Source organism: Triticum urartu, chromosome 6A (assembly GCF_056163025.1).
Source record: "Triticum urartu cultivar PI428250 chromosome 6A, HENAU_Tu73, whole genome shotgun sequence".
Lineage (NCBI taxonomy): Eukaryota > Viridiplantae > Streptophyta > Magnoliopsida > Poales > Poaceae > Triticum > Triticum urartu.
Window position 1 is genome coordinate 540882565 of NC_141878.1, and position 26969 is coordinate 540909533.

General features: G+C 47.8%; 2 protein-coding genes across 3 annotated transcripts; one reads left to right on the forward strand and one right to left on the reverse strand.

Annotated features, from left to right (window-relative positions):
• The first annotated feature begins 18219 nt into the window (after window positions 1–18219).
• Window positions 18220–20138, forward strand: LOC125514809 (pentatricopeptide repeat-containing protein At1g05750, chloroplastic). Its single transcript, XM_048680163.2, has one exon. The coding sequence runs from the start codon at window positions 18268–18270 to the stop codon at window positions 19828–19830; it is 1563 nt and encodes a 520-aa protein (XP_048536120.2). The 5' UTR covers window positions 18220–18267; the 3' UTR covers window positions 19831–20138.
• On the reverse strand, window positions 20135–25966 carry LOC125514807 (mitogen-activated protein kinase kinase kinase 3). 2 transcript variants are annotated; one of them, XR_007286627.2, is made up of 10 exons: window positions 24672–25966; window positions 24051–24135; window positions 23865–23927; window positions 23340–23497; window positions 23174–23249; window positions 23023–23082; window positions 22391–22495; window positions 21754–21971; window positions 21414–21622; window positions 20135–20286 (listed from the first exon to the last, which is right to left on the reverse strand). XR_007286627.2 is itself a non-coding variant. In XM_048680162.2 (9 exons), exons 1-8 carry the CDS (start codon window positions 25523–25525, stop codon window positions 21801–21803), a joined length of 1572 nt encoding a protein of 523 aa, XP_048536119.2. In that variant the 5' UTR covers window positions 25526–25966; the 3' UTR covers window positions 20943–21622; window positions 21754–21800. The 2 variants fall into 2 exon arrangements, 1 of the variants encoding a protein (XP_048536119.2); XM_048680162.2 differs by lacking the exon at window positions 20135–20286 and having other exon boundaries at window positions 20943–21622.
• Window positions 25967–26969: the final 1003 nt, after the last annotated feature.

Consider the following 26969-nt stretch of genomic DNA (forward strand, 5'->3'; position numbering starts at 1 on the left):
ATGGGATCGCCGGAGCGCCGCCAGCCCCCTGTCGTGATGTCCGGCCGCACGGCTGCTTAGTCAACGGCGACACGAACAATAGGGTATCAACAAATACCACATATATAATCTCGTGTCGTGGGATCAATTACTTTGAAAAGTATTATATCTACGCCCTTTAAAAATTGAAATGTTTTCGAAACATCGACCTACAAAGCTAATGACATAAGTTTTATGAACAACCACATGTTTTCTATTCTGAACAAGCTGTCTACGACCTCCTTCTTCATACACTAGACAAGAAACCTTTGTTGGAAGGCCCGATCACTTAGAGAAGCATCCCAAGGAAGGAATAACAATGGGCAACAACACAACGACCATGGCCATCGCAGGCAGCCCCCATCCCCTGTCCCGCCGGCGCGGCCGCACGTACGGGCTCGCGCGCCAGTTGGGATGACACTCACGCCAAGGCGTCTCTGAATGTGTTGTGCTCACCGGCAGGCAGGGAGGACGTCCGCAGCTGGACCTTCTCACCTCGCCTAATTTTTTTTTTGAGCATCAGTACAGACACAAGCGCTCATATACACGCGCATACACTCACCTCTATGAATGCATACACGCACACCCTACCTCCTATGAGCACCTTCAAAAAACTGAGCCGGCACATCATCTTGAGATTTACGAAGTCACCGTAGGCACCTCGTCGTCGACGGAAACGTCCTCGCCTAATTAGAATATGGTTAATAATATAGTCAGTTGCTGGCTATATAATGTTGGCACGTCATATATAGTCAATCTTATAATCAGCAAGTACAATAGCTGGATATAAATATGTACTACTTTGTTGATACATGTCCCACCTCACTAGCTCACAAAGTATCTAGGAACATGTGCTGCAGCCGGCTATTAATTAGTAGCCCGCTTATCTTCTCTCTCATCTTCTCTCTCTTCCAACTAAGCAAAAATATAAATTTAATGTCTTAAAGCCCTTCTACGTCACCTTATTGTACTTGCTCTTAGAGTTGGCATGGCACCACATGATGCTTGCGGCCCAAACTCGAGGTCGCCTTGGAAAAAACAGCTTTCTTTATGGCGGCGAATTGCAGCATGAGGGGAGGAGGTCGTCGGCGGACGGCAGTGCCTCCACGAGGATGCTCAGCGCGCCCCGCCTGGCGTTGGGCACGAGATGACCTGATGGCGGTGCGGCGGCCCAAAGAGGATAGAGGTCACCTTTGCCTGCTTCCTCAGTGCCGGCGTCGCGAGTCATAGCATATGGACGGTGTCGTCGGCGTGGAGCACCATGCATGGCTCAGGACAGAGGACTCTGCGTGCGCGGCCGGCTACCCAAAGGATAGGATAGGGGCTTCTCCATCTCCATGGTTAGCTGGTGCCGGTCGGTCCTGATCGAGGAGGAGAAGAAGAGTTAGAGAAGACCCTTGCACGCAACCCGTCCGTCAGGCTGCATGCCGCAGACGAGAAAATGGACGTCCGTACGTCACTGGCGAGGCTCCCCGCGTGCATCCTCGACGACATGGCAACTGGCAAGGAATGAGGAGAGAGAGGGCATCGATCGATCTATATATGCCGATGGACGACCCCCCATCATCTCTCCCCCAAGGCCCCCGCGTCGCTCCCACAGGGGCGACTCGGGCGGCTCAAACCCTAGCCCGCCGCCGTGGCTCCCTCCCCCTTTTTCTCTCCCTCGTCGCCGCCGGAGGGGTCGCCGGAGCGCCGCGCGGCCGCCGGGGATGGTGGCGGCGAGGATCTGGTCGCTCCGCCCCTGTGGAGGATCTCGGAGCCGAGGTGGCGACCTCGGGCGGTGGTGTTGCGCCGTCCTCAGCAAACGGCTGCAGCGGGTGCTGGCCGCCCATCTCGACCGTGCGGGCGGTGCGGTGACGGCGGGCGATGGTTGTGGTGCGCGGTGGCTTCGAGGTACCCGCATCAGATCTGAAGGCATCTTCCTCTTCAACCTCTTGTCACCCTCGTCTCAGATCCGTTCTCTGGCGGCCTCCGGGCACCGTAGCCGTGTCTCCTCTCAAGGTGGGGGTTGGGAGAGGGGACCGGAGAAATCCGTCGCTGGCTATGTCAGCCTGCCGGCGGCGACGCCCATGGGCGCCGTCCCCTACTTGTAGGCGCTGGTAAAAAATGCCCCCTTTCCCCCTCCTCTTCCTCCCGTGTTGCTCGTGGACCAGGTGAAAACCCAAATCCCTCGGGATTGGGCGGCAGCGACACCGTGGGCGCCGTCACCCTCGAGGGGGTGCCGTCTTTGGTGAGCTTTGGGGGAAGTGTGCTTATTCCGATTGGGGGTTGCTCGGTCTTCAGCAGCCTTGCCGTGTAGCTTGCTTCTCCTCGTGTGCAGATATCATGCATTGCCAATGCTTTCCTTGGATGGGCTCCAAGTAGTTTGGCGGTGGTGTCCTGGTGTGTGGTCTTCCGGTTGGCAACGGCGTCGGCCGCTCTTTAGCCCTCGGGTGGGCGTCTCCACCTTTCGACGGGTCGGCACCCTTCATGCCAGGGCGAGGGGGCAGGGACCCTCCTTCTGAGGTGGAGGAGGGCGACATCGACGGCCAGAGCCCATGGAGCTAACAACGGAGCTCCTCCAACTACTGTTTGTTTCATCCCCAAGCTTTGCTGGTGCCTTGCGTGGTGTTCTGCTCGTTGTAGAGGGCTCCTTCGACTTCTAGCTGGACTTGTGCTTTAATTCCATATCTTTGCTAGTAGTTTGTTGTAGCCTGATAGCTTTGACACAGCACCATGTATCGGCTTGTTGTTTTTTTCTTTGTTTTCTTTGTTTGTTCGATGTAATCCTGGCAGGTTGATGGTTTTGTTAATTTAAAACAGGGTTTTTCTTGAGCCTTCGTTCTAAAAAAATCTATATATGCTGATTCGTTTTCATTTTCCAAAAACCAAAAGTTTGTTCATTTCTTTGGAGAACGAGATCCAAGTGGGCGCGCACGGTGCGGAGCGGAGGAAACAAAACGTGTCATGGATGCCGTTGGGCACAGCCAACCACGAGCGGTCCTCCAGCCGTACGACCCCCAAGACGTGTGCCTGCTGGCGGCGCGGCGGCATAACAGAGGACGGCTCTGAGACCGGAGACGGAGAGGCCAATCAGTGAATGGAGCCATCGTCGCTGTGGAAGGAGCCGCCGAGCCTCCGGCGGTGAGGTGCGTCGTTGCGTTGCTGGGTGGCGCGGTAGGCGGAGCAGGAGGCTCCGTCGCCCGTTGTCTCTGTGGCTGCGCGCCCGCACGCCGGCGACCTGAAGTACCGGCCAGGAGCGCCGAGGACGCACGCAAAATAGCGCGGCGGCGACCCAAAGGATGGATCTTTGTCCATGGCTGCCGTCGGCCGGCGAGCAAGACGGCGCCAGAGGGAAGAGATGTCCCGTCATCGTGCATGCCGCTGGTCCGGCGGACGTCGCCGGCGTGGCAAGAGAGAGAGAGAGGGGTAGAGGGACTCGAATGTACGCGCACGTGCTGATGCGGTTCGGCCCCACCCGCACCCGCCACGAGCGCCCGCGGAGTCATTACTCTTTCTTGACTTGATCCGTGCGTGTTTAGGAGCAGAGCCGCAGTCGGATTCCGAATCTGGCTGGCCTTTGCATCATACCCGCCCCAAAGTCTATATATACGTAGGAAAACCAGCATACATGCCTTACTGCGCCAGCGTCCTAATTTACTAATCCCAACCTTTTTTACTTGTTTACGATCGAGTAGCTAGCCTAGCGCCCTAGCCATGGCGTGCCTTGCTGCGCCAGCAGCGTCCTTCGCTCCCTTCTGCAGGGGCTCCTTTGCATCTCCGGCCAACTTGTATCGGCCCCCCGCCTCCATCGCCTCCTTGTCTCCTTCCTCTCCCCCTTTCTACCCCAGCCGTGTCATGGTGAGGTGGGAAGCTCCCCCGGCGGGCTGGCTGAAGCTAAACTTCGACGGGTCTGTGGACAACGACGGGCCCGGCCGGGCTAGCATCGGCGGTGCCATCCGCGACTGCAACGGCCGCGTTCTTGTCGCCTTCGCCGAGCCGACGGAGCACTCGACGGTGGGCATAGTGGAGGCCAGGGCGCTCATCCGCGGGCTGCGCCTCGCGCTGAGTCGCTTCCGCGGCAGGCTAGTGGCGGAAGGAGACGACCTGATGCTGGTGGAGCTCCTCACCGGCGAGGAGACGCAGACGCGCGTACCTCAGGCCATGCAAGACGAGATTCTCATGCTGCTTGGGTGCTTCGCGGCGTACAAGGTCCAGCACATCTTCCGCGAGGGCAATCAGGTCGCCCACGTCCTGTGCAAGGAGGCGTATCAGCGGCCGGGGGTGTGGGCGGGCGGGATCGTGCCGCACGCCGTCTGGAAGAAGGCCCAAGACGATGTGCACGGCGTGGCGCACGAGCGGCTCTTCAAGAAGAAGTAGCGAGAGCATCGTCATATGTTGATTTCTTGAAGAATGGAAGCAGGCGAAGCGTACAAAAAGAAGCGGCGACATGGTGACCGGTTGGTGTTGGCTTGATGGGCATGATAAGCTGCTTGGTAGAGAAATGGAGATGGTCTATGTGGCCGGTGGAGTCGACCGGTTCACAAGATCCATGCGCGAGGACAAATTTATTAGCTTGTTTGTAGAAGTGCAATTGTTTCTACTCCCTCCCTCCTAGCCATTGTATGATCTAATATTTTTGAGATTGTACAATGCATGTGATTATGGATGAGTCTTCGATGATGCACCGCCATATTTGTATTAATGATGTTTATGTTCTTATCGCAAAGAAAATGATGTTTATGTTCCCTACTAAATCAGCAACAACGTAAGTCCCATCCAGCCAGAGTGCCAGACGAGAAACATACACCATCCCTTCCCCGTCGTGAGATTTGCCCGTGCGTCATGCACTCCTCCGTCCCCGTCAGCCTAGATATGCTGGAGGCTACAAGTTGACCAGTTTTTTTTTCTTTCCATCCAAAGAATTCTCTGCATTACAATTTACAAAGAAGATTATTTTAGAACAATTTACAAAGGAGTTTAGTCTTGAAGTTCCAGCCAGCTCACACTTGCCCTCAGGCCATGCAAGACGAGATTCTCATGCTGCTTGGGTGCTTCGCGGCGTACAAGGTCCAGCACATCTTCCGCGAGGGCAATCAGGTCGCCCACGTCCTGTGCAAGGAGGCGTATCAGCGGCCGGGGGTGTGGGCGGGCGGGATCGTGCCGCACGCCGTCTGGAAGAAGGCCCAAGACGATGTGCACGGCGTGGCGCACGAGCGGCTCTTCAAGAAGAAGTAGCGAGAGCATCGTCATATGTTGATTTCTTGAAGAATGGAAGCAGGCGAAGCGTACAAAAAGAAGCGGCGACATGGTGACCGGTTGGTGTTGGCTTGATGGGCATGATAAGCTGCTTGGTAGAGAAATGGAGATGGTCTATGTGGCCGGTGGAGTCGACCGGTTCACAAGATCCATGCGCGAGGACAAATTTATTAGCTTGTTTGTAGAAGTGCAATTGTTTCTACTCCCTCCCTCCTAGCCATTGTATGATCTAATATTTTTGAGATTGTACAATGCATGTGATTATGGATGAGTCTTCGATGATGCACCGCCATATTTGTATTAATGATGTTTATGTTCTTATCGCAAAGAAAATGATGTTTATGTTCCCTACTAAATCAGCAACAACGTAAGTCCCATCCAGCCAGAGTGCCAGACGAGAAACATACACCATCCCTTCCCCGTCGTGAGATTTGCCCGTGCGTCATGCACTCCTCCGTCCCCGTCAGCCTAGATATGCTGGAGGCTACAAGTTGACCAGTTTTTTTTTCTTTCCATCCAAAGAATTCTCTGCATTACAATTTACAAAGAAGATTATTTTAGAACAATTTACAAAGGAGTTTAGTCTTGAAGTTCCAGCCAGCTCACACTTGCCCTCAGGCCATGCAAGACGAGATTCTCATGCTGCTTGGGTGCTTCGCGGCGTACAAGGTCCAGCACATCTTCCGCGAGGGCAATCAGGTCGCCCACGTCCTGTGCAAGGAGGCGTATCAGCGGCCGGGGGTGTGGGCGGGCGGGATCGTGCCGCACGCCGTCTGGGAGAAGGCGCAAGACGACGTGCATGGCGTGGCGCACGAGCGGGTCTGCAAGAAGAAGTTATGAGTGCATTGTACGTAGGTCGAGCTTGGAAGATGAAGCGTACTAAACCAGCGGCGGCATGGCGGCCGGCCGGTCGGTCCAGATGGGTGTGTGATGAGCTTGGTGAAAGATGGTCTATGTAGCCGGTGGAGTCGACCGGTTCATAAGAACCATACGCGAGGACAAATTTGGCTTGTTTGTAGGAGTGCAATTATTTCTACTCCCTCCTTCCCTCCTAGTCATTGTTTGATCTAATATTTTTGAGATTGTACAATGCATGTGATTATGGATGAGTCTTGAACGGTGATGCACCGTGAAATTCGTGTTAATGATGTTTATGTTCCTTAATAAATCACCAACAACGCAAGTCATGTCCAGCCAGACGAGAAACATACACTGTCCCCTCTCCGTCGTGAGAAACATGCACTCCTCGCATGTCCCCGCGAACTCATAGACGAGCCTAGAGATGCAGGAGGCTAGAGATTGACCAGCTTTTTCTTTGGCTTCCCATGCAAAGAATTCTCTGTATTACTTCTACAAATTTACAAAGAAATTTACTCTTGAAGTTGCAGCCGGCTCCTTTGCTCCACCAGAAGAATCTTAGGAGGCACGCCATGTGTAGCTTAGGAGTCTAGCTTCAACGTACGTGATAGTCATCGGCCTAACTTGTGTACTTCAACAGCAGCGCATGGCGACAAGGCGGCGGTATCAACAGCAGTGTGTTACTCGGGACAACGGTGTCGGCGCCGAGAAATGCTAGACTCACGGACAGATTCCTACGGGGTTTTGTCACAGACTCATGTGTAAAGTTATAACTGGAGAATATACCTAGCCATCCTTCAAGCCGGGCCGGGCCTAACCAAGCCCGATGAAGAAAACTCAGGCCCGGGCCTGGCCTGAGCGTCGGGTCTAAAAATCCGGCCCGACAATGTAAAAGCCCGCCAGACCTCGGGTCGGGCCTCTTTGTTAAATCGTTAATATGGTGGGTATGGCCCAGCCCAGCCTTTGGGCTCAAAATCTAGGTCTAGTACCGGCCCGTGGACAAGGTCGGGCCAGGTTGAGTTGGGCTTTTTCGGGTAGGGTCGGGCCGTCCGTGCTAGGCTACCCATGGCCAGGTATACTAGAGAAGATTAGGGAGGAGAGGTCCCACCAGCTGAAATCTGGGGTATTGGTTGGTCAGAGAAAAGTCTGTAGAACCATTCTGTATCAGATTTCCATAAGTGTAGGATTTTTAGTTGGTGCCCATGTGTCGATCGAAATAAGGGCTGCACCATCCAGACCCTGTGTGGGTGCCGCCGTGACGGGGCACACTAGTAGAAAAAGGGTCAAATGTGAAGCACATTGGTGCCGGTTTGAATTTGAGTCGGCACTAATGTGACCATTAGTGCCAGTTCCAACGGCTAGGCGGGCGGGCATCATTAGTACCGGTTCGTGGGCAACCTATAGTACCGGTTCATGCCACGAACTGGTACTAATGAGGCCAGTGCGACTGTGGGCAGGCTGGGGCCCCCACGAAGACCTTTAGTACCGGTTCATGACATGAACCGGTACTAGAGTTTCTTAGTAAGCTGATTTTTAGTCCCACCTCGCCAAGAGAGAGGTAGTATGAGCGGTTTATAAGCCCTGAGTGCAGAGACAATGACGAAGAGGTGCAATGCTCACCTGCACGTTGATTAGCTTCAAGCCTTTCGGAATAGCATATATTGCACTGAGCTATGTGCAGTGCAGTCTACACTATTCCGAAAGGCTTGAAGCAAATTAACCAGCATTGCACCTCTTTTTTATTTTTAATAACTTATTTGAACTCCGGACTTCTTGTGTTCAGTATGCAGCATTCAAAGCGACGTCATCAATTTCCAACATGTTCTGACATCATTTGCTATTTTTCAGTCATTTACGAATTGTTTAAAGAGCTAAATGACCGTGAAATTGAAAATCACTACAAAATGAACTGTGAAAATGTTGAAATTTAGCATGGTATCATCATTTCACCCGCATAGCATGTGCGGAAGAGTAGAGAGGGTCACGGCAAAAACTGGACGCACTTCGTGTACAAACTGGACAATCTCTTTCGGAGTATCAGGGTTTCGGACGAGAACTCATCTGTTACACGGGCACTTCAATGTTTTTTAAACTTATTTAAACTCCGGAGTTCTTTTGTGTTCAGTATGCAGCATTCAAAGCGACGTCATCAATTTCTAACATGTTCTGACATCATGTGTTGTTTTTCAGTTATTTACCTAATTGTTTAGAGAGCTAAATGACCGTGAAATTGAAAATCACTACAAAATGAACTGTGAAAATGTTGAAACTTGGCATGGTATCATCATTTCACCCGCATAGCATGTGCGAAAGAGTAGAGAGGGTCACAGCAAAAACTGGATGAACTTCGTGTACAAACTGGACAATCTCTTTCGGAGTATCAGGGTTTCGGACGAGAACTCATATGTTACACGAGCACTTCAATGTTTTTTAAACTTATTTGAACTCCGGACTTCTTTTGTGTTCAGTATGCAGCATTCAAAGCGAAGTCATCAATTTCCAACATGTTCTGACATCATTTGTTGTTTTTCAGTCATTTACCTAATTGTTTAGAGAGCTAAATGACCGTAAAATTGAAAATCACTACAAAATGAACTGTGAAAATGTTGAAACTTGGCATGGTATCATCATTTCACCCGCATAGCATGTGCGAAAGAGTAAAGAGGGTCACGGCAAAAACTGGACGCACTTCGTGTACAAACTGGACAATCTCTTTCGGAGTATCAGGGTTTCGGACGAGAACCCATCTGTTACACGGGCATTTCAATGTTTTTTAAACTTATTTGAACTCCGGACTTCTTTTGTGTTCAGTATGCAGCATTCAAAGCGACGTCATCAATTTCTAACATGTTCTGACATCATTTGTTGTTTTTCAGTCATTTACCTAATTGTTTAGAGAGCTAAATGACCGTGAAATTGAAAATCACTACAAAATGAACTGTGAAAATGTTGAAACTTGGCATGGTATCATCATTTCACCCGCATAGCATGTGCGAAAGAGTAGAGATGGTCACGGCAAAAACTGGATGCACTTCGTGTACAAACTGGACAATCTCTTTCGGAGTATCAGGGTTTCGGATGAGAACTCATCTGTTACACGGGCACTTCAATGTTTTTTAAACTTATTTCAACTCCGGACTTCTTTTATGTTCAGTATGCAGCATTCAAAGCGACGTCATCAATTTCCAACATGTTCTGACATCATTTGTTGTTTGTCAGTCATTTATCTAATTGTTTAGAGAGCTAAATGATCGTGAAATTGAAAATCACTACAAAATGAATTCTGAAAATGTTGAAACTTGCAATGGTATTATCATTTCACCTGCATAGCATGTGCGAAAGAGTAGAGAGGGTCACAAAAAAACTACTCAGAAATAAATAGAAGAAAATAAATAAAGCAGAAAAGAAAAAAACTATATAAAAAATTACTCAAAAATAAATAGAAGAAAATAAATAATGCAGAAAAGAAAAAATATAAAAAATTACTCAAAAATAAATAGAAGAAAATAAATAATGCAGAAAAGAAAAAAAACTATATGAAATATTTGTTGGGGCGCTGCTTAGTGGGCCTGCCAGACCTAGGGTGTGCAAATGCAGGCCCAGAAGGGCCAGCAGACTCACAGAGCAGCGCGCCCTAGTTAGGCCCAGAAGCCTGCTATATAGAGAAGTTCAAAGGAACAGCCACGGCTGGGTTTATAAACTAGTGCGGTTGCCCTTCGCCCGGCGAGGTGGGACTAAACATTGTGCACCGCCGGTGGCAGCGCACAACCATTAGTACCGGTTGATGGCTCCAACCGGTACTAATGATTGGGCCTTTAGTACCGGTTCGTGGCACGAACCGGTACTAAAGGGGACGTTTTCCGCCCCTTGGCCTGGCGAAAATTGGCCTTTAGTACCGGTTGGTGGCTCCAACCGGTACTAAAGGCCCCTCCTATATGTATGGCACGTACGAAAAATTCAGTTTCATCGACCACCACTTCTCCAATTTCTTCGGCGACATCGCCGCCGTCGCCCATCGCGCGCCGCCCTCGCAGGCCCCTCCGTCCTCGCCGCCCCCGCCGCCCGTCGTCGCCGTCACCGCCGTCGCCCCCGCCACCCGTCGTCGCCGTCACCGCCGTCGCCCCCGCCGCCCGTCGCCGCCGCCCCGTACTATGTCGTCGTCTCGTTCGCACCATCGCCCCCGGCCCGCCGCTCGTCGTCGCGCCGTCCCCGTCGCATCATCGTCTCGCGTCGCCGCCCTCGCTCGTACACACACACACACACATTGTTTTTACTTATTTTCTGTTTTCTGTTGTTTAGATTAATGTTAGATAAATTACGTAGATAAGAATGTTAGAATGTTAATGTTAGATGAATTATATGGAAAAGATGTTAAATATTAATGTCAATTTTAGATGTATTAGGTAGATATTAATTACGTATATATATGAGATTTGAACTAGTTGAATTAATATAACTAATTTATTTTTAGCATGAAAATTAATAGAACAAGTTTATTTTTAGTAAGAAAATTTAGGTATATGAGATTATTTGAACTAGTTGAATTAATATAACTAGTTTATTTTTAGTAAATGCTTAGTTCAACTAGCTAGTTGAATTAGTACTAGTTTATTTTTAGTAAGAAAATTTAGGTATATGAGATTTGATGATCTAATTAAAATATTACTATCTATAGCTACTTTATATATTTTAGTAAGAAAATTAATATAACTAGTTTATTTTTAGTAAATTCTTAGTTGAATTAATAGAACTAGTTATTTTTAGTAAGAAAATTTAGGTTTATGAGATTTGATGATCTAATCAAAATATTACTATATAGAACTACCTACTTTATTTTAGTAAGAACATATGTTTTACCTATATATGAACATATGTTAGATATTAATGTCAAATGTTAGATGAATTAGATATAAATTATATGTTAGATATATATTTAATTTAGTTATATGAGATTTGATTATCTAATTAACATTTTACTATATAGAACTAGCTACCTTATTTTTAGTAAGAAAATTAATAGAACTAGTTTAGTTGAATTAGTTGAATTAATTAGTTGAACTAGTTAGTTGAATTAGTTGAGCTACTTTATTTAGGTGTATTTTTTGTAAGTGCTTAGTTGAATTAATAAGTTGAACTAGTTGAATTAACAGAATTAGTTGAATTAATAGAACTAATAAGTGTTTAATGTTTCACCTATGAACATATAGGAATGTCGTCTGACAACGAACACGATTTCATTATGTGCGAATACTGCGAAGACTAGCGCGGCCTGTGCGGTAGAAATTTTCTAGTTGATGATAGACGCTTCAGTATCAAGCTGGATGAGAACTTCGAAGTGGATACAGTAAGTCACAATGACAAGTCTTTTTTCGTAATTAAGCATGACTTATGCTTCATTTGCTTCAACTTTTAATTTTAATTTTTCACTATTCTACTAGCGTATCCCCTGCCATGCAAGAATTTTTCTCTTGGATAAGATAGGTTTCAGTCCTAACGAAACTATGGAGGTAAAAAGAGTTTACTTGAAGACCGAGCATGGTTATACCTTCAACGTCAAATTATACAATGCAGACACATATACCTATTTTGAATGCAAAACTTGGCAAGCACTATGTAAGGCTTATGCATTTGAGCCTGATATGGTTATCACCTTTGATATTCGTCCGGAAGATGATACTGAAGGTAATAAAGATATCTGGGTCGATGTGCAGACGCCTCCAATTCTACCATTATGTGAGTTTCTCAACCATATTTATGTCTTTGATATGAGATTATTTGAACCAGTTGAATTAATATATCTCAATTTATATTGACAGCTTATTTCCAATCAAGCAAACATGTCCGGCGCTTGGTAGACAGGACCGTCCACTGTCCCGGGGCTGAACTAAACTGCGAGGAGACAAGTCATTATGTTTCATGGCTTGAGGATCTTGATGCTGTCAAGACAAAAAAAAATCCTGCACTTAGAAATGTTGGTACTCAAAATGTGCGACCAATAGTGTTCGTACTGAACTACGGTCACATATATTTAAGAAAGATGGTACGATTTCTACTATTTCTCCTGAGTGCATCTTTTGCATACATTATTTTTTAAGCTAAACTTCATTGCTAAGTATGTTACTATACGATGTTCTTCAATAGGGACTCCCGATGAATGTTGTGTCTGATTGGATCGAGACTAAAGCTACCATGAATATTGTTAGCTTACGACCAAGATATCCTACAATGCACTTTAGTGCATTCAGGATTTCTAATAGCGAGGAATGCTTAATAGTAAAAGACTGGAGCAAAATTGTGAACGATCGCAGAGAAGTACTAGGGGGCAGCAGTCAGAAGCGCAACCCACGATTAGGAGACATGTTCATCTGCATGCTCCAATATGATGAATCAGCAAAGCTATACATGTTCTATGTTATTTTACCTGAGAGAGAGCAGCAGGAGTGATTAATTAGCTAATTCATGCTCTTAGTACTTGTCCTCTCATGTCCGTGTTCTTCGTCCTGAACTTAATCTCAAAGAGTGATTTTGCTTTTTTGGTGTTATGAACACTTATAATATCATTATCATGTTGAAATCGATGATATCTTTGCTTCTGGTACAAGTGAATGTTTCTTCTTTAAGCTAGTGTTGTTGGTGATGATATATATGATGCAGGAGTTTTTATATCAATATGATGATGATTATGAGTTATTATATCATTTATGAAAGAAACCGTAGATTAGTTTCAACTGGATGGATTCTAGCTAAGTGATCAAGTATATGCCATATCCATATTACCTCGATCACTTAATTAGGTGATCAAGTATATATAATATGGATATAACATATACTTGATGACTTAGCTAGGATCCACATGCATCCAGTCAAACTAATCCGCGGTACACATTCACCTAATGATTTAACAACTCATTATAATGTAAAACAATCACTAAATTAAATTGAAAACACAAAATTAAAGTAAAAATAAAAAAATAAAACCAAAACATACCCAAACATTTAGTATCGGTTGGTGTTACCAACCGGTACTAATGTCCTACGCGCCCACGGAGCTGGCTCATGCCACGTGATTGCCCTTTAGCACCGGTTCGTGCTGAACCGATACTAAAGGGGGAGGGGGGGCCTTTAGTGCCCATACTTTAGTGCCGGTTACCGAACCAGCACTAAAGGGCCTTACAAACCGGTGTTATTGCCCGGTTCTGCACTAGTGGTACTACGGCGATGGTGCATGGCTAGACAGGTGAGGATTCAGCGTGACGTGACCCTGCACAGTGTGGTTGTACAGTAGGGTCACGACAGAGATGCACGACGCAGCCATGCGAGATGATGGTTGGGGAGAAAAGACGAATGTACTACTACCTTCGTACCAAATTAGAATATGTTTTTTAGCCTAAATAAAAAATACTTAATATTTTAATACCGAGGTAATACATGAGGACCCGTGTGGTCATTGAAAGTAGAGAGTGACCCCGGCCGGCATTCTTATTTTCCCGATGCTCCGAACTCTAAAGTTGAAATAAAGACCAGTGGACCCGTGTAGAATTTAAAAATACATAGTGCTGATTTCAGGGATTAAGAGGTTTAGGTTTAATTCCGACAAGCCATATGAATTGGTGTATTTGTTTTGAATGAACTGGCTCACACTTGGCCGAGGTGTACGACGATGCACACCAAGAACTATGGGAGCCAACATGTCGCCAACCACTAGTCTTACTTTTAATAATTTTTCATGTTTTTAGAAGTTTTGTTTCCAGGAAAATGTTTGAAATTTAAAAAACACAATTTTATAATATATATATATATTACATTTTGATAGGTTTTTAAAATAAGTAGTACTAGCTTCTAAAACCCTTTTTTGGAAAAAGATTCACATCAGGCGGTTGATTTCATGCTCACATCCGCCGCTCCCTTTGCTTCACACGTGGCCACCCACGTCTTATCTCTTCATCTCTTTCCCTCATCTTATCTCTCTCCCAACATCTTCTTCTGCATACAAGTGCTTATCAATGGCATACATCTTGCCTGTGAGAGAAGAATGTTGACGAGGCAAGCTGGTCGGAAGTCTGGCGCTCATCGGCGGCGGCGCGATGGCGGAGACAGGTGGTGCCACTCCTCCTCACCACCGTCTGGCGGGAGCTCGTGGCGAATGACAATGGTGTTTTTTGCAACATCCAATTTGTTGCTAGGAAGATTTCTGCAACATTAGTCATGTTGCAAAACTTTCTTCCATATCACCATAGAAGATGAAGACAAAAAAAATCTGCAACATCACCTCAGTTGTCAAGTTTCTGCAACAATACCTTTGTTGCAAAAAAGTGAAGACGGAAAAATAAATTCCGCAACACGACCTATGTTGCAAAAAAAATATCCCGCAACACAACCTATGTTGCAAAGATATATCCACAAAACAATCTTTTTTACAAATGTTTCTGCAACAAAACCTTCGTTGCAAAGTAGAGAAAGACGTGCAACCACTCGATTTTGTCAAATCCGATGGCTATCGAGGCGGCAGATCTTTTAAAAAGATCCGCCGACCGACGCATAGCAGCCCCTTTTTTTTTGAAAAAACCCGACTAAACACGAAAGGAGAAAAATAGAGAAGTGGTCACGGGCCAAGTGGGCCGGTCTCGTTTGACGTCTACGTTGCCTAAAAAAGTATAGTTTTCACCCTCAAATCCTGCCTAATGTCTTCATAACCCCCCAAAGTCGATTTTGGTCTGATTTAGACCCCAAAAATGTCAATACCGGTTTAGGCCCTGTTCGGTAGTCCGCCGGCTCCAAAAAATACGAGGATCAGCGGAGCGGGTGTTTCCCCGCTCCCTTATTTTCAGCTGAAGCTACCCCCGCTCCGAGAGTGGAGTTCTGGAGTGGTGAGACTCCGAACAGGCCCTTAATCTTCCCCTGCGTGGTTTAGTGTCACATCAAGAGTGGTTTTGCATCTGATTTTGGGATTAGGCACTGATTTGTCACTTACGTGGCGTGCTTATGTGGCAGCTGGTCGCTGAAATAAGTGGGCGTTCATCTTCGTCCTGTTTCGCCTTCCTAGTGCAGACAGGAAACCGGAAAGGCCGCAGCGCCGCCGTCCACACCTACTGCAATTGCGTCGCCGTCGTCGCCGGCGGCGGCCACCGTCTCTCTCACTTGACGTCACCTTGGCATGAGATAGAGGAAGCACGCGGTTTGTCGTATTCCGCGGTTAGGGCTACGCTGCCCTCAATCGTCGCGAGTCCGTCTTCATCGAAATCAAGCGATGGCTTCAGGTATGCTTACTGCACATGGGATCAGTAATGTTCGTGTTAAGGGCGAGGCTTGATCGCATCATGTGTTCGTGATAGCTTTGTTGTTTTGATATTAAAATGGGCTAATTTGCGGATGACCGGCCTGTTAATTTCAGAAATAAAGTAGATGAATTTGCACTGTGCTTGTAGTGATGATTGTCTTATAGAAACAGAACGTGACATCTTTGACCGAATTTGACTGCTGAAGAGTGTTAACTCTGAATTTTGACTGTTGTTTTAGTAGTACAGTATAAATACTCTGAATTTTGACAGCATTTGTACAGAACTTTTACTGTAATTTTAGTACTGCAGTATAACTAGTCTGAATTTGGACTGAATTCAGAGTAGTTTTAGTAGTTTTGAGTACAGTTTTGACTGCAGTTTCAATAGGGCAGTTGCATTTGACTGCAGTTTTAGTAGTTTTGACTGTATTTTCAGTAGTTTTAGTAGTTTTGACTGCAGCTTCAAGTTCTGTACATGTCATTTATCTTCATGTCACATGCTTGGTGCCGTGGTTGTATATTTTTATTTTCTTGGTGCCATCTATTGTAACGTGATGTACTTTCGGGGTTTATCCCCACTAATCTGGGAATATAATGAGGGTTTTAGTTTGCCCAATTAAACTAGTGTATTTAGACAGAATATGGACTGAATTATGATTGCATTTGTTTACTTTGTAAGTATAACCGAGAAAAAAATTCATTTATTTTGCAGCTCGTTTGGATCCGCGAGATCCACTTGATTACTTGTTGGCCAGATATCATTAAACCGGCTCGTTTGAGAGGAAAAATGGACAGGTTGACTATTCAGGAGAACTAGAGGCAGAGGTGTTTATGCTCAGTTATGCAGAATTGTGTGCTTACACTGAGGAAATTTTTTTTCTAAAAAATTCAATCTTCTGAACATCCTACAGACATTTTCTTATAAATTCTCAGCATGAAGCACTACTCATGTGAATTACAACAGGCACTACTCACGTCTAAATCTTGCTAATTTTATCTGCAAGTCTTCTACTACTTAAGGACCTACTTCTACTACTGCTGTGTGCTTGAATTGCATCTCATTCACAAACAACCTCATGCCCATCTCCAGTCAACTACCTTCGCCATGCAAGCTTCAACCTAGAACGAGATTCTTCAATTACATATTCTCTTTTTTCAGACGATTCAGCAACACCATGTCACGATTCACCAACAGTCTAGACCCTGAAATTGCATTGCAATCAGCTAACAATGGACTTTTCCAAGAAAATAGGCTCACACAAGAACAGCAAGAACACACCTTTGATATCCTGGTACCTTCGCCCTGGATTCAACAGGCTTCAGGTAATCTGCCGATGGGCTTTCACTCCGCATCCGCACAACACTAACTTGTACTGCAACGGACCCTCATGATATGGCACCGGCGACAGTGTCGCCGCAGCCGTACCACTAGAATAGGACCTGCGTCCTGTGGAGGAGCTAGCCGAGAAGCTCGCGGATGACGCCATGGACTGCAACCGATTCAAGAGTGAGGCCTGAATTCGAGCGTGAGGTCTTGGATCGAGTGAGCGAGCGTCGATGGGGAATTTAGGGTTCAAGCGCCCATTTGTGGAATTTATGAATTGTAAACACTGGCCGGGAAACAAGTGACCATTTGCCACATCAGCGCCAAGTGATCATCAAATAAATGAAAACCACATGCGAAACCACTCTTGATATGACACTAAACCGCTCAAGGGTAGATTAAACTGGTATTGATATTTTTAACGTCCAAATCAGACCAAAATCGACTTTAGGAGGTTATGGAGACATTGGATAGGATTTGAGAGTGAAAACTATACTTCTTTCAAAAAACAAAAGGAGCTCTCTGCCGCCTGATCTTTTTAAAGATCTGTATTCCCGGTTCCCTTTTCACTTGTAGTGCCGTTTTAGGCTGAACTGCTCCTCTAAGGGCATCTCCAGCCGCGCCCTCAGGAAGGCCTCCCCAGGCGTTTTTTTTTTGCGCCGGCGTCGGAAAATCGGCCCAGTCGCGTCCCCAGGAGCCCGATTTTCGCCGGCTTGGGCCGAAAACAGCGCCGGCGGACCCAGGCCGAACCCGGCGCGCTGGGGGCGCCGGGGGCGCCGGGGCGAACTGTTTTGGCGCGAAACAGCCGCGAGCCCGCCGCGTCAGCGACTCTACCCTCTTCTCGCCCCTTCTCGTCCTCATCGCCTCGTTTCCTGCGGCGAATCAATGCCAAATCTGCCGCGCTGCCGCGCCGGTCAGCCTGCGCCATTGATGCCTCACGGGTGGCGCAGTGAAGACCGGATGACGCGCGTCCCTCGCCCTCCCTCGCCCGCTTCGTCCTCGTCGAGCCCAAGCCGGAGCCCGGCCTCCCCGCGGAGTACGAGGAGGTAGCCCGACGTGGCTTCTCCGACGAGGACGCCCTGCGGTGGACGCGGGACGACTACCTCCGCGACGAGATGGTCCGGCAGCGCCGGGCCCTGGAGGAGATCGCCGCCCGCAAGCGTGGGCGCGAGGACGAGCACGACGTCGTGGTCCTCGACAGCGACGACGACGACGACGCCCCCGGACCGTTCAACCCGCCGCGCCAACTGGGGGAGGGATGCAGCAGGGACGGCGGAGGTGTCGGCGGGGGCGACGACGACGACGACGACGAAGACGGCGGTGACTACACGCGGTTCTACCGCCTCCTCGGCATGGAGAACCACGTGGGCGGGCGGCGAGGGAGACGGCGGAGGTAGCCCACGGTAGTTTTTTCTTTTTTATAAAATATGTTTAAATTTGAACAAACTCGAACGTGTTTATGTTGTGTTTGCGCCGAATTTAAACATTTTAAAAACCCGTGAGGCAGCCCTAAGTGAGCTGCTGTATAACTGGAGATCGCGTTTTTGGTTTCATGCTGAGTAATGGAACCGGGGAGGGGAACCTCCCTGTTCATCTAAAAAACAAAAGGAGCTCTCGTTCTAGTGTTTCAGCCGAAAGCTTCTCGGCCATGGCAGTGGCCGCCTCTCCATCTCTCAGTCTTCCTCCACCTACGCAGCGCGCCACCCCAAAGCCGCGCCGCCGTACGCCGCCGCGAGACGTGGTCTCATGGACGTCCGCCATCGCGCGCCCGGCGCGGGAGGGCGACCTGCCGGCGACGGCCGCGGCGCTCTCCGCCATGCTCTCCTCCCCCGCCGCGCCCGCGCCCAACGACGTCACCCTCCTCACTGTCCTCTCCGCCTGCGCCGGCTCTCCCTCCTCCCCGTTCGCCCGGCCCCTCGCGCTATCGCTCCACGCCCTCGCCATCAAACTGTTCCCCGGCCACCTCCTCCTCTGCACCTGCCTCGCGCGGTTCTACCTCGCGTCCCGCCTCCCCCACCACGCCCTCCAGCTGTTCGGCTCCATGCCCGTCAGGTCCGTAGTCACCTACAACACCATGATCACCGGCCTCATGCGTAACGGCCTCGTCGCCGCCGCGCGCGAGGTGTTCGACGGAATGCCGGACCCGGACAAGGTCTCCTGGACGGCGCTCATCGACGGGTGCGTCAAGAACGGGCGCCATGACGAGGCGATTGACTGCTTCCATGCCATGCTGCTGGACGGCGTCGAGCCAGACTACGTCACGCTGGTAGCTGCCATCTCCGCGTGCGCTGAGGTCGGCGCGCTCGGCCTCGGTATGTGGGTGCACCGGTTCGTGACCAGGGAGAGGCTGGAGGGCAACATCCGCATCGCCAACTCGTTGATCGACATGTATGCTCGGTGCGGTCAGGTGGAGTTTGCATGGCAGGTGTTTGACAGCATGAGGAAGCGGACGGTGGTCTCCTGGAACTCGATGATTGTCGGGTTTGCAGCCAATGGACGGTGCGTGGACGCCATCGAGCATTTCAAGGCAATGCAGAGGAAGGGGTTCAAGCCGGACGCTGTGACGTTCACGGGCGTGCTCACGGCCTGCAGTCACGCCGGTCTCACCGATGAGGGGCTGAGGTACTATGACGCCATGAAGGCGGAGCATGGCATCACAGCAAGGATGGAGCACTACGGGTGCGTGGTCGACCTGCTCGGCCGGGCAGGGCGCCTGGACGAGGCCATGAGTGTGGTGGCGACCATGCCGATGCGGCCGAACGAGGTGGTGCTGGGAGCTTTGCTTGCTGGGTGCCGGATACACGGGGACGTCGACATGGCTGAGCAGCTGATGCAGTACCTCCTCGAGCAGGACCCTGGCGGCGACTCAAACTACGTGCTGCTGTCAAACATCTACGCCGGCGTCGGGAAATGGGATGGCGCGGGCATGGTCCGGGGCCTGATGAAAGCCCGGGGAGTGAAGAAGAGGCCAGGCCGCAGCGCCGTGGAGATCGACGGCGCCGTGCATGAGTTTGTCTGCGGAGATCGGTCTCATCCGCAGGCTGAGGAGGTGTTCGACATGCTTGGCCTGCTGAGCCATGAGATGGCAGGGCATGAGGCCGTGAGTTATGGATGAGCACTGGAGCGACTGCCTGTTTGGATGAACTCATCAGAACTGCAGGAATGCAGAATACTGGAGGCTTTCAGTAGTCACCAGGCTCGGTGTTTCAAGCATTCGTAAAGGCTACTGGTAGATCAGCAACTTGTATTTGCATCTCTGCGGTTGTTGTGACTCCCGTTTCATGTACAGTCTGGGGAAGAGGCACCCGACCTGTACAGTAATATAGGTACAGGTGATGAGATGTATCTTTTTACGTTGACAGATGAGAAGTACTTATCATTGTAAAATCTTGAGAAGCAAATCCACATGGCTTATCAGCTCAATCAAGCATAGACACTGGATCTCTATAAGGTGAAGAACAACACAAGTTCCTGAACTGATAACGGTAATGTTACTATGGATACATTGGACTACTATTTTTTTTCTTCGATTATATCACTCATAATGTCTCAACTACTTGCCCCTGTATCCCTGTCAAAAACAATAACAGTACTTACTTCCATATTCATTTCAAAGACAAGAGGGAGATAGTATACATGTCTTTATTTGTGCACATTTTTTCTCGCCTATATATAACTATGGTGACCTCCGACTGCTAGATAGGTAAGAAGAGAACATGGTGCAAACATATACAACTAGTTAGAAAGTTACACCCAAACAAGCATTTCCCTGGTTAAAGGACCTTCTCCGTAGGTTGGTTTGGAAAGAAAAATGTTAGGAATGAGCGACACCAGAAAGGCAGAAATAGTCTCCTTGTACACGGCTGCTGTTTGGGGCAATGCCTTAATCACAGAGTGAGTGAGCAGCTGTATTTGGAGTAAGATGAAAAGGATCAAACATCTATAGAGGCTACTGCTTTGCTTGCGTCCATGAGAACATAAGAGGAAAAGAACCAACAGTAGATTAGAAATTTGTTGTATCTTCAGTTCTTTGGTCTCTCATTGTTACTCCAGATGCATGTACAGTATCATGAAAACTGAAAAGGATCCAACATGTACAGTAATACAATAGGTGATGAGATGAATCTTTTGATGAGCAGGCAAGAAGTAGCACTGCAGATCTTCTAAGCAAATCTACATGCATGGCTGCGCATGCGCATCTGGTGGCATATATGATGACATAGACACTGAAATTCTGGACCTTCTGTGCTAGAAACAGATTGTATTTACATAGGAACTGAACTGTACAGGTATGGAGCAAGATCACAGTCAAATACTACATCCGTTCCAAAATAAGTGCCGCGCGCCGTGGTTTTAGTTTAAATTTCCGTGGTTTGGCACTTCTTTTGGAACGGAGGGAGCAGTCAACAACATGGACAATACGATCAGTTTGCATTGGCAACAGAATGTGAACTGTACAGGTGTGATGTAAGCACGGTCGGAAAGTGAACTGTTGTGTGAGCACTTGGCACTCCACACTGCACATCTTTCATTCCACACACTGAGACTAGGCTACGGGCTCCATGAGAAACAAATCCTGTCAGCCAACAAGGTACTCCCTCCGTCCCATAATATAAGAGCGTTTTTGATACTAGTAGTATAAAAAACGCTCTTATATAGTATCAAAAATGTTCTTATATTATGGGACGGAGGGAGTACCTCTTAAGTAAACATATCTCACTCATGTTGCTGAGCTACCTTTCAACCGAATGCCAATAGGTGCTTCTCATGTTGGAAGCTAGCTATCTCAATGCTGAAATCTCCAGGAAACAATTAAAGCGGGAGCGTGAACAAGGAACACTTTTGGGTTGTAGGATCATCTTCACTCCTCGGTATCACCCACACCTTTCCACATGCGAAATTAAAACCTATACATAGCGATGGAGACAAGTCATTATGTTTGCAGTGAAACCAACTCAATCTTTTAACGAGTGAGTTAGAACTTAGAAGAGATGAAAGCACTCGCATTTCTTGATGAGGAAAAGGACGAAAGACTTACCAGCTTATGTACAAGCAAATGTGTTAGCAATATGCACATCGCACACCTTAATGTTGCAGTGGTCTCTTCACAAAAGGGTGCTCCAACAGCTGAGCAGCAGATGGCCGGTCCTTTTGGTTTGCTTGAACACACTTTGCTATGAAATCCCGGGCATCTTCTGATAACGTATTGGGAATTTTTGGTGGTATTCCCCTACCAATTTTGAGCAAAGCATGTGTCTACATGGCAGGAGAGAAGATTGCATGACAGACAGTAACAATACACAACTCTGATATTAAGAAAACCACGAGATCCAAATACAGGGAATGGGTCTGCTACTTTTTTTTTCTTTTGCGGGAAAATGGGTCTGCTACTCGTATCTATGCATTTCTGATTTCCCTAATAAATACATCAAAATAGACAACAGCAATATAGCGGCAGATTTTTTGGGGGTGCCCACTATGCATTATAATACTTGCGCATACAAATGTCATGGAATTCATAGTCCCCTCCCCCTAGGAAGATAGCCCTTGATCTTTCCATTTAAAAAAATTAGCTTAGTATGCAGCTCCAGTATACCAGCGCATTTAAATTACATGTCTTGCAGTATTTAAAACTTAGATGCTGTTCCAGAAAACTAAGGTGACAGAATACGCACCCATTCCATATCAGGGTATGGAACTTTGCCGGTCAGCATCTCCAAAACTGTGCAGCCAAGACTCCATATATCTGCTGGAGGTCCATGTGGCTTAGCCTTAGCAACCTGAAAGAGAGCATACCATCACAAAACGTACACAATTGGGACAATAACAAAATACTTCTTGCAATTTGCTAAATCAAAATAATCCAATAACCTTTCACGGAAAACAAAATTAACAGTTTTAATTAATGTTACACAACTACAAGTATTTAGAGTCACACTGCAACCTACAGTGCTCAACTCTAAACCATCTGTCAGTTATAACTCACTGTTTGGAGTTTTAAATTCTAACTCATCAAGTACGCTAATTCCCTCCACAGACTATGATTCGTTATACTCCCAAGATATTTGTAACCTATTATCTACGTGGACCATGGACTCGTATTCTGGATCATTGAGGTCACAAAGATAATTTAATAGAAGGTAGAAAAGTTAAAAAACGATCACAATAGACCAGGCACAAATATGCTCAAGTGTAATTGTACACACACTCTGAATGTGAGTAAGAACAACATGATGCCTTTATTTCAAGAAAAAGTACGACCAACATGATGTAGAAAAGGCGCAATAGCTGAACTGCATAAACTAACCTCAGGGGCCATCCAGAAGACAGTTCCCTTGCTAGATCTTGCTTGGCTCAAAATTGACATCTGCAAAATGGCAGATTAGAAAGAGTCAGCAGAAAATGGAGTACAATGATAAACTGATAGTACAGCATGTGTTTGATAGAGTAAGTAATACCTCCTTCGCAAGCCCAAAATCTGCCAATTTGACCAAACCATTTGCATCAACTAGAATATTTGCACATTTGATGTCCCTGGTGATCCAGCAATGAACAGGCTCTCAATGGCCAGCGAGAAATATAATACAGAAAAATATATACCAAACAACACATTCTAGTACTCACCTGTGCAGCACATTTCGCTGATGTAGATAGTTCAAACCATTCAAAATCTGCCTTGTATATGCTGATACTTGTGAATCTTGTAAACAATATTTTTGATATAAAGCTGCCAAAGAGCCTTGGGTCACAAGTTCAAGAAAAATATACAATTTGCCATCTTCCTGCAAAACGTCCAGCCCACAAGATTTAGTGTAAAGATCTAGAATCAGCGGTTTATATCACACAAATACTCCCTCCGTAACTTAATGTAAGACGTTTTTTAACACTGTCACAGACTCTAAAAATATCTTATAAAAAGTTACAGAGGGAGTATAATTTACTCAGAGAAAGCAGGAAAAAGAAAATCTAGCTGAGAAATCTCTACATCTGCTAAATCCAAATTATGCCATTCTCAGAAGGGAAAATAACAGAAGGTAATGAAAAGTACACAGTGGCAATAATAATTATTCTGTAATGATTTTACAAGCCATAAGTAACTAGGTTGAACAATATTGTCATGCCATAATTATTATTCTGTAATAATTTTACCTTGTCTGTTCCATAATACTGAACAATATTGTCATGCTCCAAACGACTCAAGAGGGATACCTCCTGAAACCAATGATTCACAGCTGATCTCAGTTGACCATATAACCAAGACAGTGATAACAACATAATGTTTTAAGGCGGTGTAAGTGAAACAATTGCTTTAGCATGCCATAACCCACAACTTACATGCTCAAGCTGGACGATGCGCTGTTTTGCATTGATTCCTTGGTCAATCAATGACACTTCCTTGACAGCAAAGAAAAACCCATCACTGTAAGAGCAATGTTAAACACAGTCAGTGGAACATTTTGTTGCAGAACACGAGGGCATTTTTTCTAGTTCTACACCAAATGCTCAACAGCTGAAGTTGCACTCTCAACAAGTAACGCAGATGATATGTAACTATCCAGGTGGTATAATAGAGTTATGGTTCACAGTGGCGGAATTTCATGCCCCCCCCCCCTACTGTAGGAAAACTACCCCTAATTATTAGGTTTGAATATCAAAGATTTCTCAGAGTTCATGCATAACCTATCTTCTTCGCCCCCTCAAGAATCTTCATCAAGCTCCGATGACTAAAAATCTAGGTTTCTAACCAGTTCCGACGAATCAAACCAATTTGCGAAGTGCTAGTGGCTGCGTACATCACGACAAGTGTAGCGCATACAACCAATTATGAAACATCTTCTGCTAGACTTAACAAAATGTTGCATCAAATTTGACAAATCTGTAATTGCAAACCCATAGACATTAACTCGATGAAATGAAATGAGTAATGTTCACAAAGTAAGCAGGTGTAAAACTTACTCGCTGATCGCCTCGTAGACTGACCCGAATGATCCGCTTCCGATATGCCCTCCCTTGATCCAAGATGTGATGGTTCTCCTAAACCGCCTGTTCGGCGACGGCGAGACCAAATGCTCGATGTCACATGAATTGGACTCTGCAACAACGAGAGCCAGGGCACCAGTGGCCTTCTCCCTTGTGGCCTCCACAACCACTTCTCTTGTCCTCTCCTCTCGTGATATTTCCACTTTGGCCAATTTGTCATTCCCCTTCCCTTCACCTGCATTCTCCGGCTCAGACACAGCAGTGACCTCTCGTGTAGAGGTCTCCACTCTCTCTGATTCGACCAATATGGCTTTGGATTCGGCCCATGGTCGTTGATATGATTTTGCTGAAACTTGTATGGTCTCCGATTGGACCAATTCGGTGGCCAACCCAGCTTCCTCCCCGTCGCCGGCTGGCTGCAACCTAGAGGCGACGACGACGTCGCGTCCCGAAATTTCAGGAACCCCCGACGGCGACGCCGCAGGGGACGACTCCTCGAGCGAGGCGCGGCGGCGGGCGGCGTTGGCGGCGGCGTAGACGGCCGGTGGGATGGCGAAGTCCTCGGGGCCGGAGAGGCCGAGCTGGCGGAAGAGCTCGGCGACCTCCTCCCCGCCGCCGCGGCCGCCGTGGATGCGGAAGCTGGTCTGCGACGCGTACCCGGCCCTGGCGCCAGGGGAGGCGCGGGCCGCGCGGTCGACGCTGAGCTGGATGCGGCCGTAGGCCGCGAGGTCGTCGTCGCCGTCGGCGCCGGCGTCCGCGGAGTAGGAGGAGTTCCGCATGGCGTTGGTGCGCGCCAGCTGCCGCGGGCGCGGGCGCTGCGGCGTGCCCATCGGTGGCGGGCGCGAGCCGGGCCGAGCAGAGCAGCGCGAGCGGAGCGGAGGGGAGGGGAGGGGAGGGAGCGAGAGACGGAGACGCGTCCGCGGTGTAGGGGGACGGGGTTTGACCCGGGCGGGGGTTAGTGCGACGGCGACCCGGCCGTGCCTCTGACTTGGTGGGCTTCTCCTCTGTTCGCCGCTTGCTCTGTCGGGAAGGTGGGAGTCGCTGTGCGCAGCGCGCGCACGTGTGTTTGCGACGGCGAGGGGGCCGTGCCCGTGCCGGCGATCGGACCGGCCGTGGGTGCGCCGTGCGTCAACGCGGCGGCGGGAGGGAGGGGAGGAGCAGGTCGTGCCCCAATCTGCTGCACCGCGACGCAAGAATGGACGAGCAGCTGAGCACAGAGCACCAGGGGAAGAAGCAAGCCGTTGGGTCAGCGGGAGGGAACAGTCGTCAGGGAGCATATAGTAATAGCGGTCAAAGATGGATGTTTCGTGAACGACAAAGGTGGAGTATGTCAAGGACGATGGATGGATGCTTCCTCGGCTCCGCGACGACGGCGACCACGTCTCTCTCTTCGTCGATCGGTCGATGGCGGCCTTCCATCGCCTACGTACGTGCCACCGCCGGAGACGGCGACCTGCCTGTCGTGTCGCCTGGTGGTGCTGCATCCGCCGATCCCAGCCAGCTGTCGCTCCAAGGCCGAATGTTTTGCTTTGTGTACTGTAGGCACTCTTACCGGGAGTGAGGGCTTTTGGAGGCCGTTTTCAAAATACGATTTTCCACTGCATGAAAAAATTTGAAAATGTTTGTATACACTCTCACATATGTGTATTGCGTATGTGCAAAAAATCATAACCATATACTTTCACACGTGGCGTACAGAAAAAAGACAAAAACATATTTCTAAAATGGGCCGCTTTTTTTGTTGTTGGGCCGGAATTTTGTCTTTTTTGTACAGCCTACAAAATACAAAAAATTCAAATGATTTTTTCACACGCGCATGCAGTAATCTAATAAGTTTCTATGTAATTTTTTTTGAATTTATTTGAAACTTTGAAATATGACTTTTGATTTTTTCAAAAGTACCAAGCTCCCTGGAGCTCGGCCTCCGTTGGCATTTTCCGCTCTTACCGGTCGCATCCTCCTCGGCAAAAACTGTTTGCTTTCTCCTATAGTCATGTATCTAAATATGGGCTAAAAAACGTATCTAAATATGTAAGCGTGCACTTTGTTTTCATGCCAACACATGCCTTATTCTATATACTTAAGAAATTCATCTTCATTATAGGATTTATCTCAACATGCAAAGTATCCACATCATCACCATGCCACCTTCAGCTGTTCTGTTGAAGCATCATCATTTTCTGCTGCTGACACGAAGGAGGAGTCACTGATATAAATTCCAAACCAATCCTCCCCAATTAACCCCCCCCCCCCCCCCCCCCCCACTCATCTCCC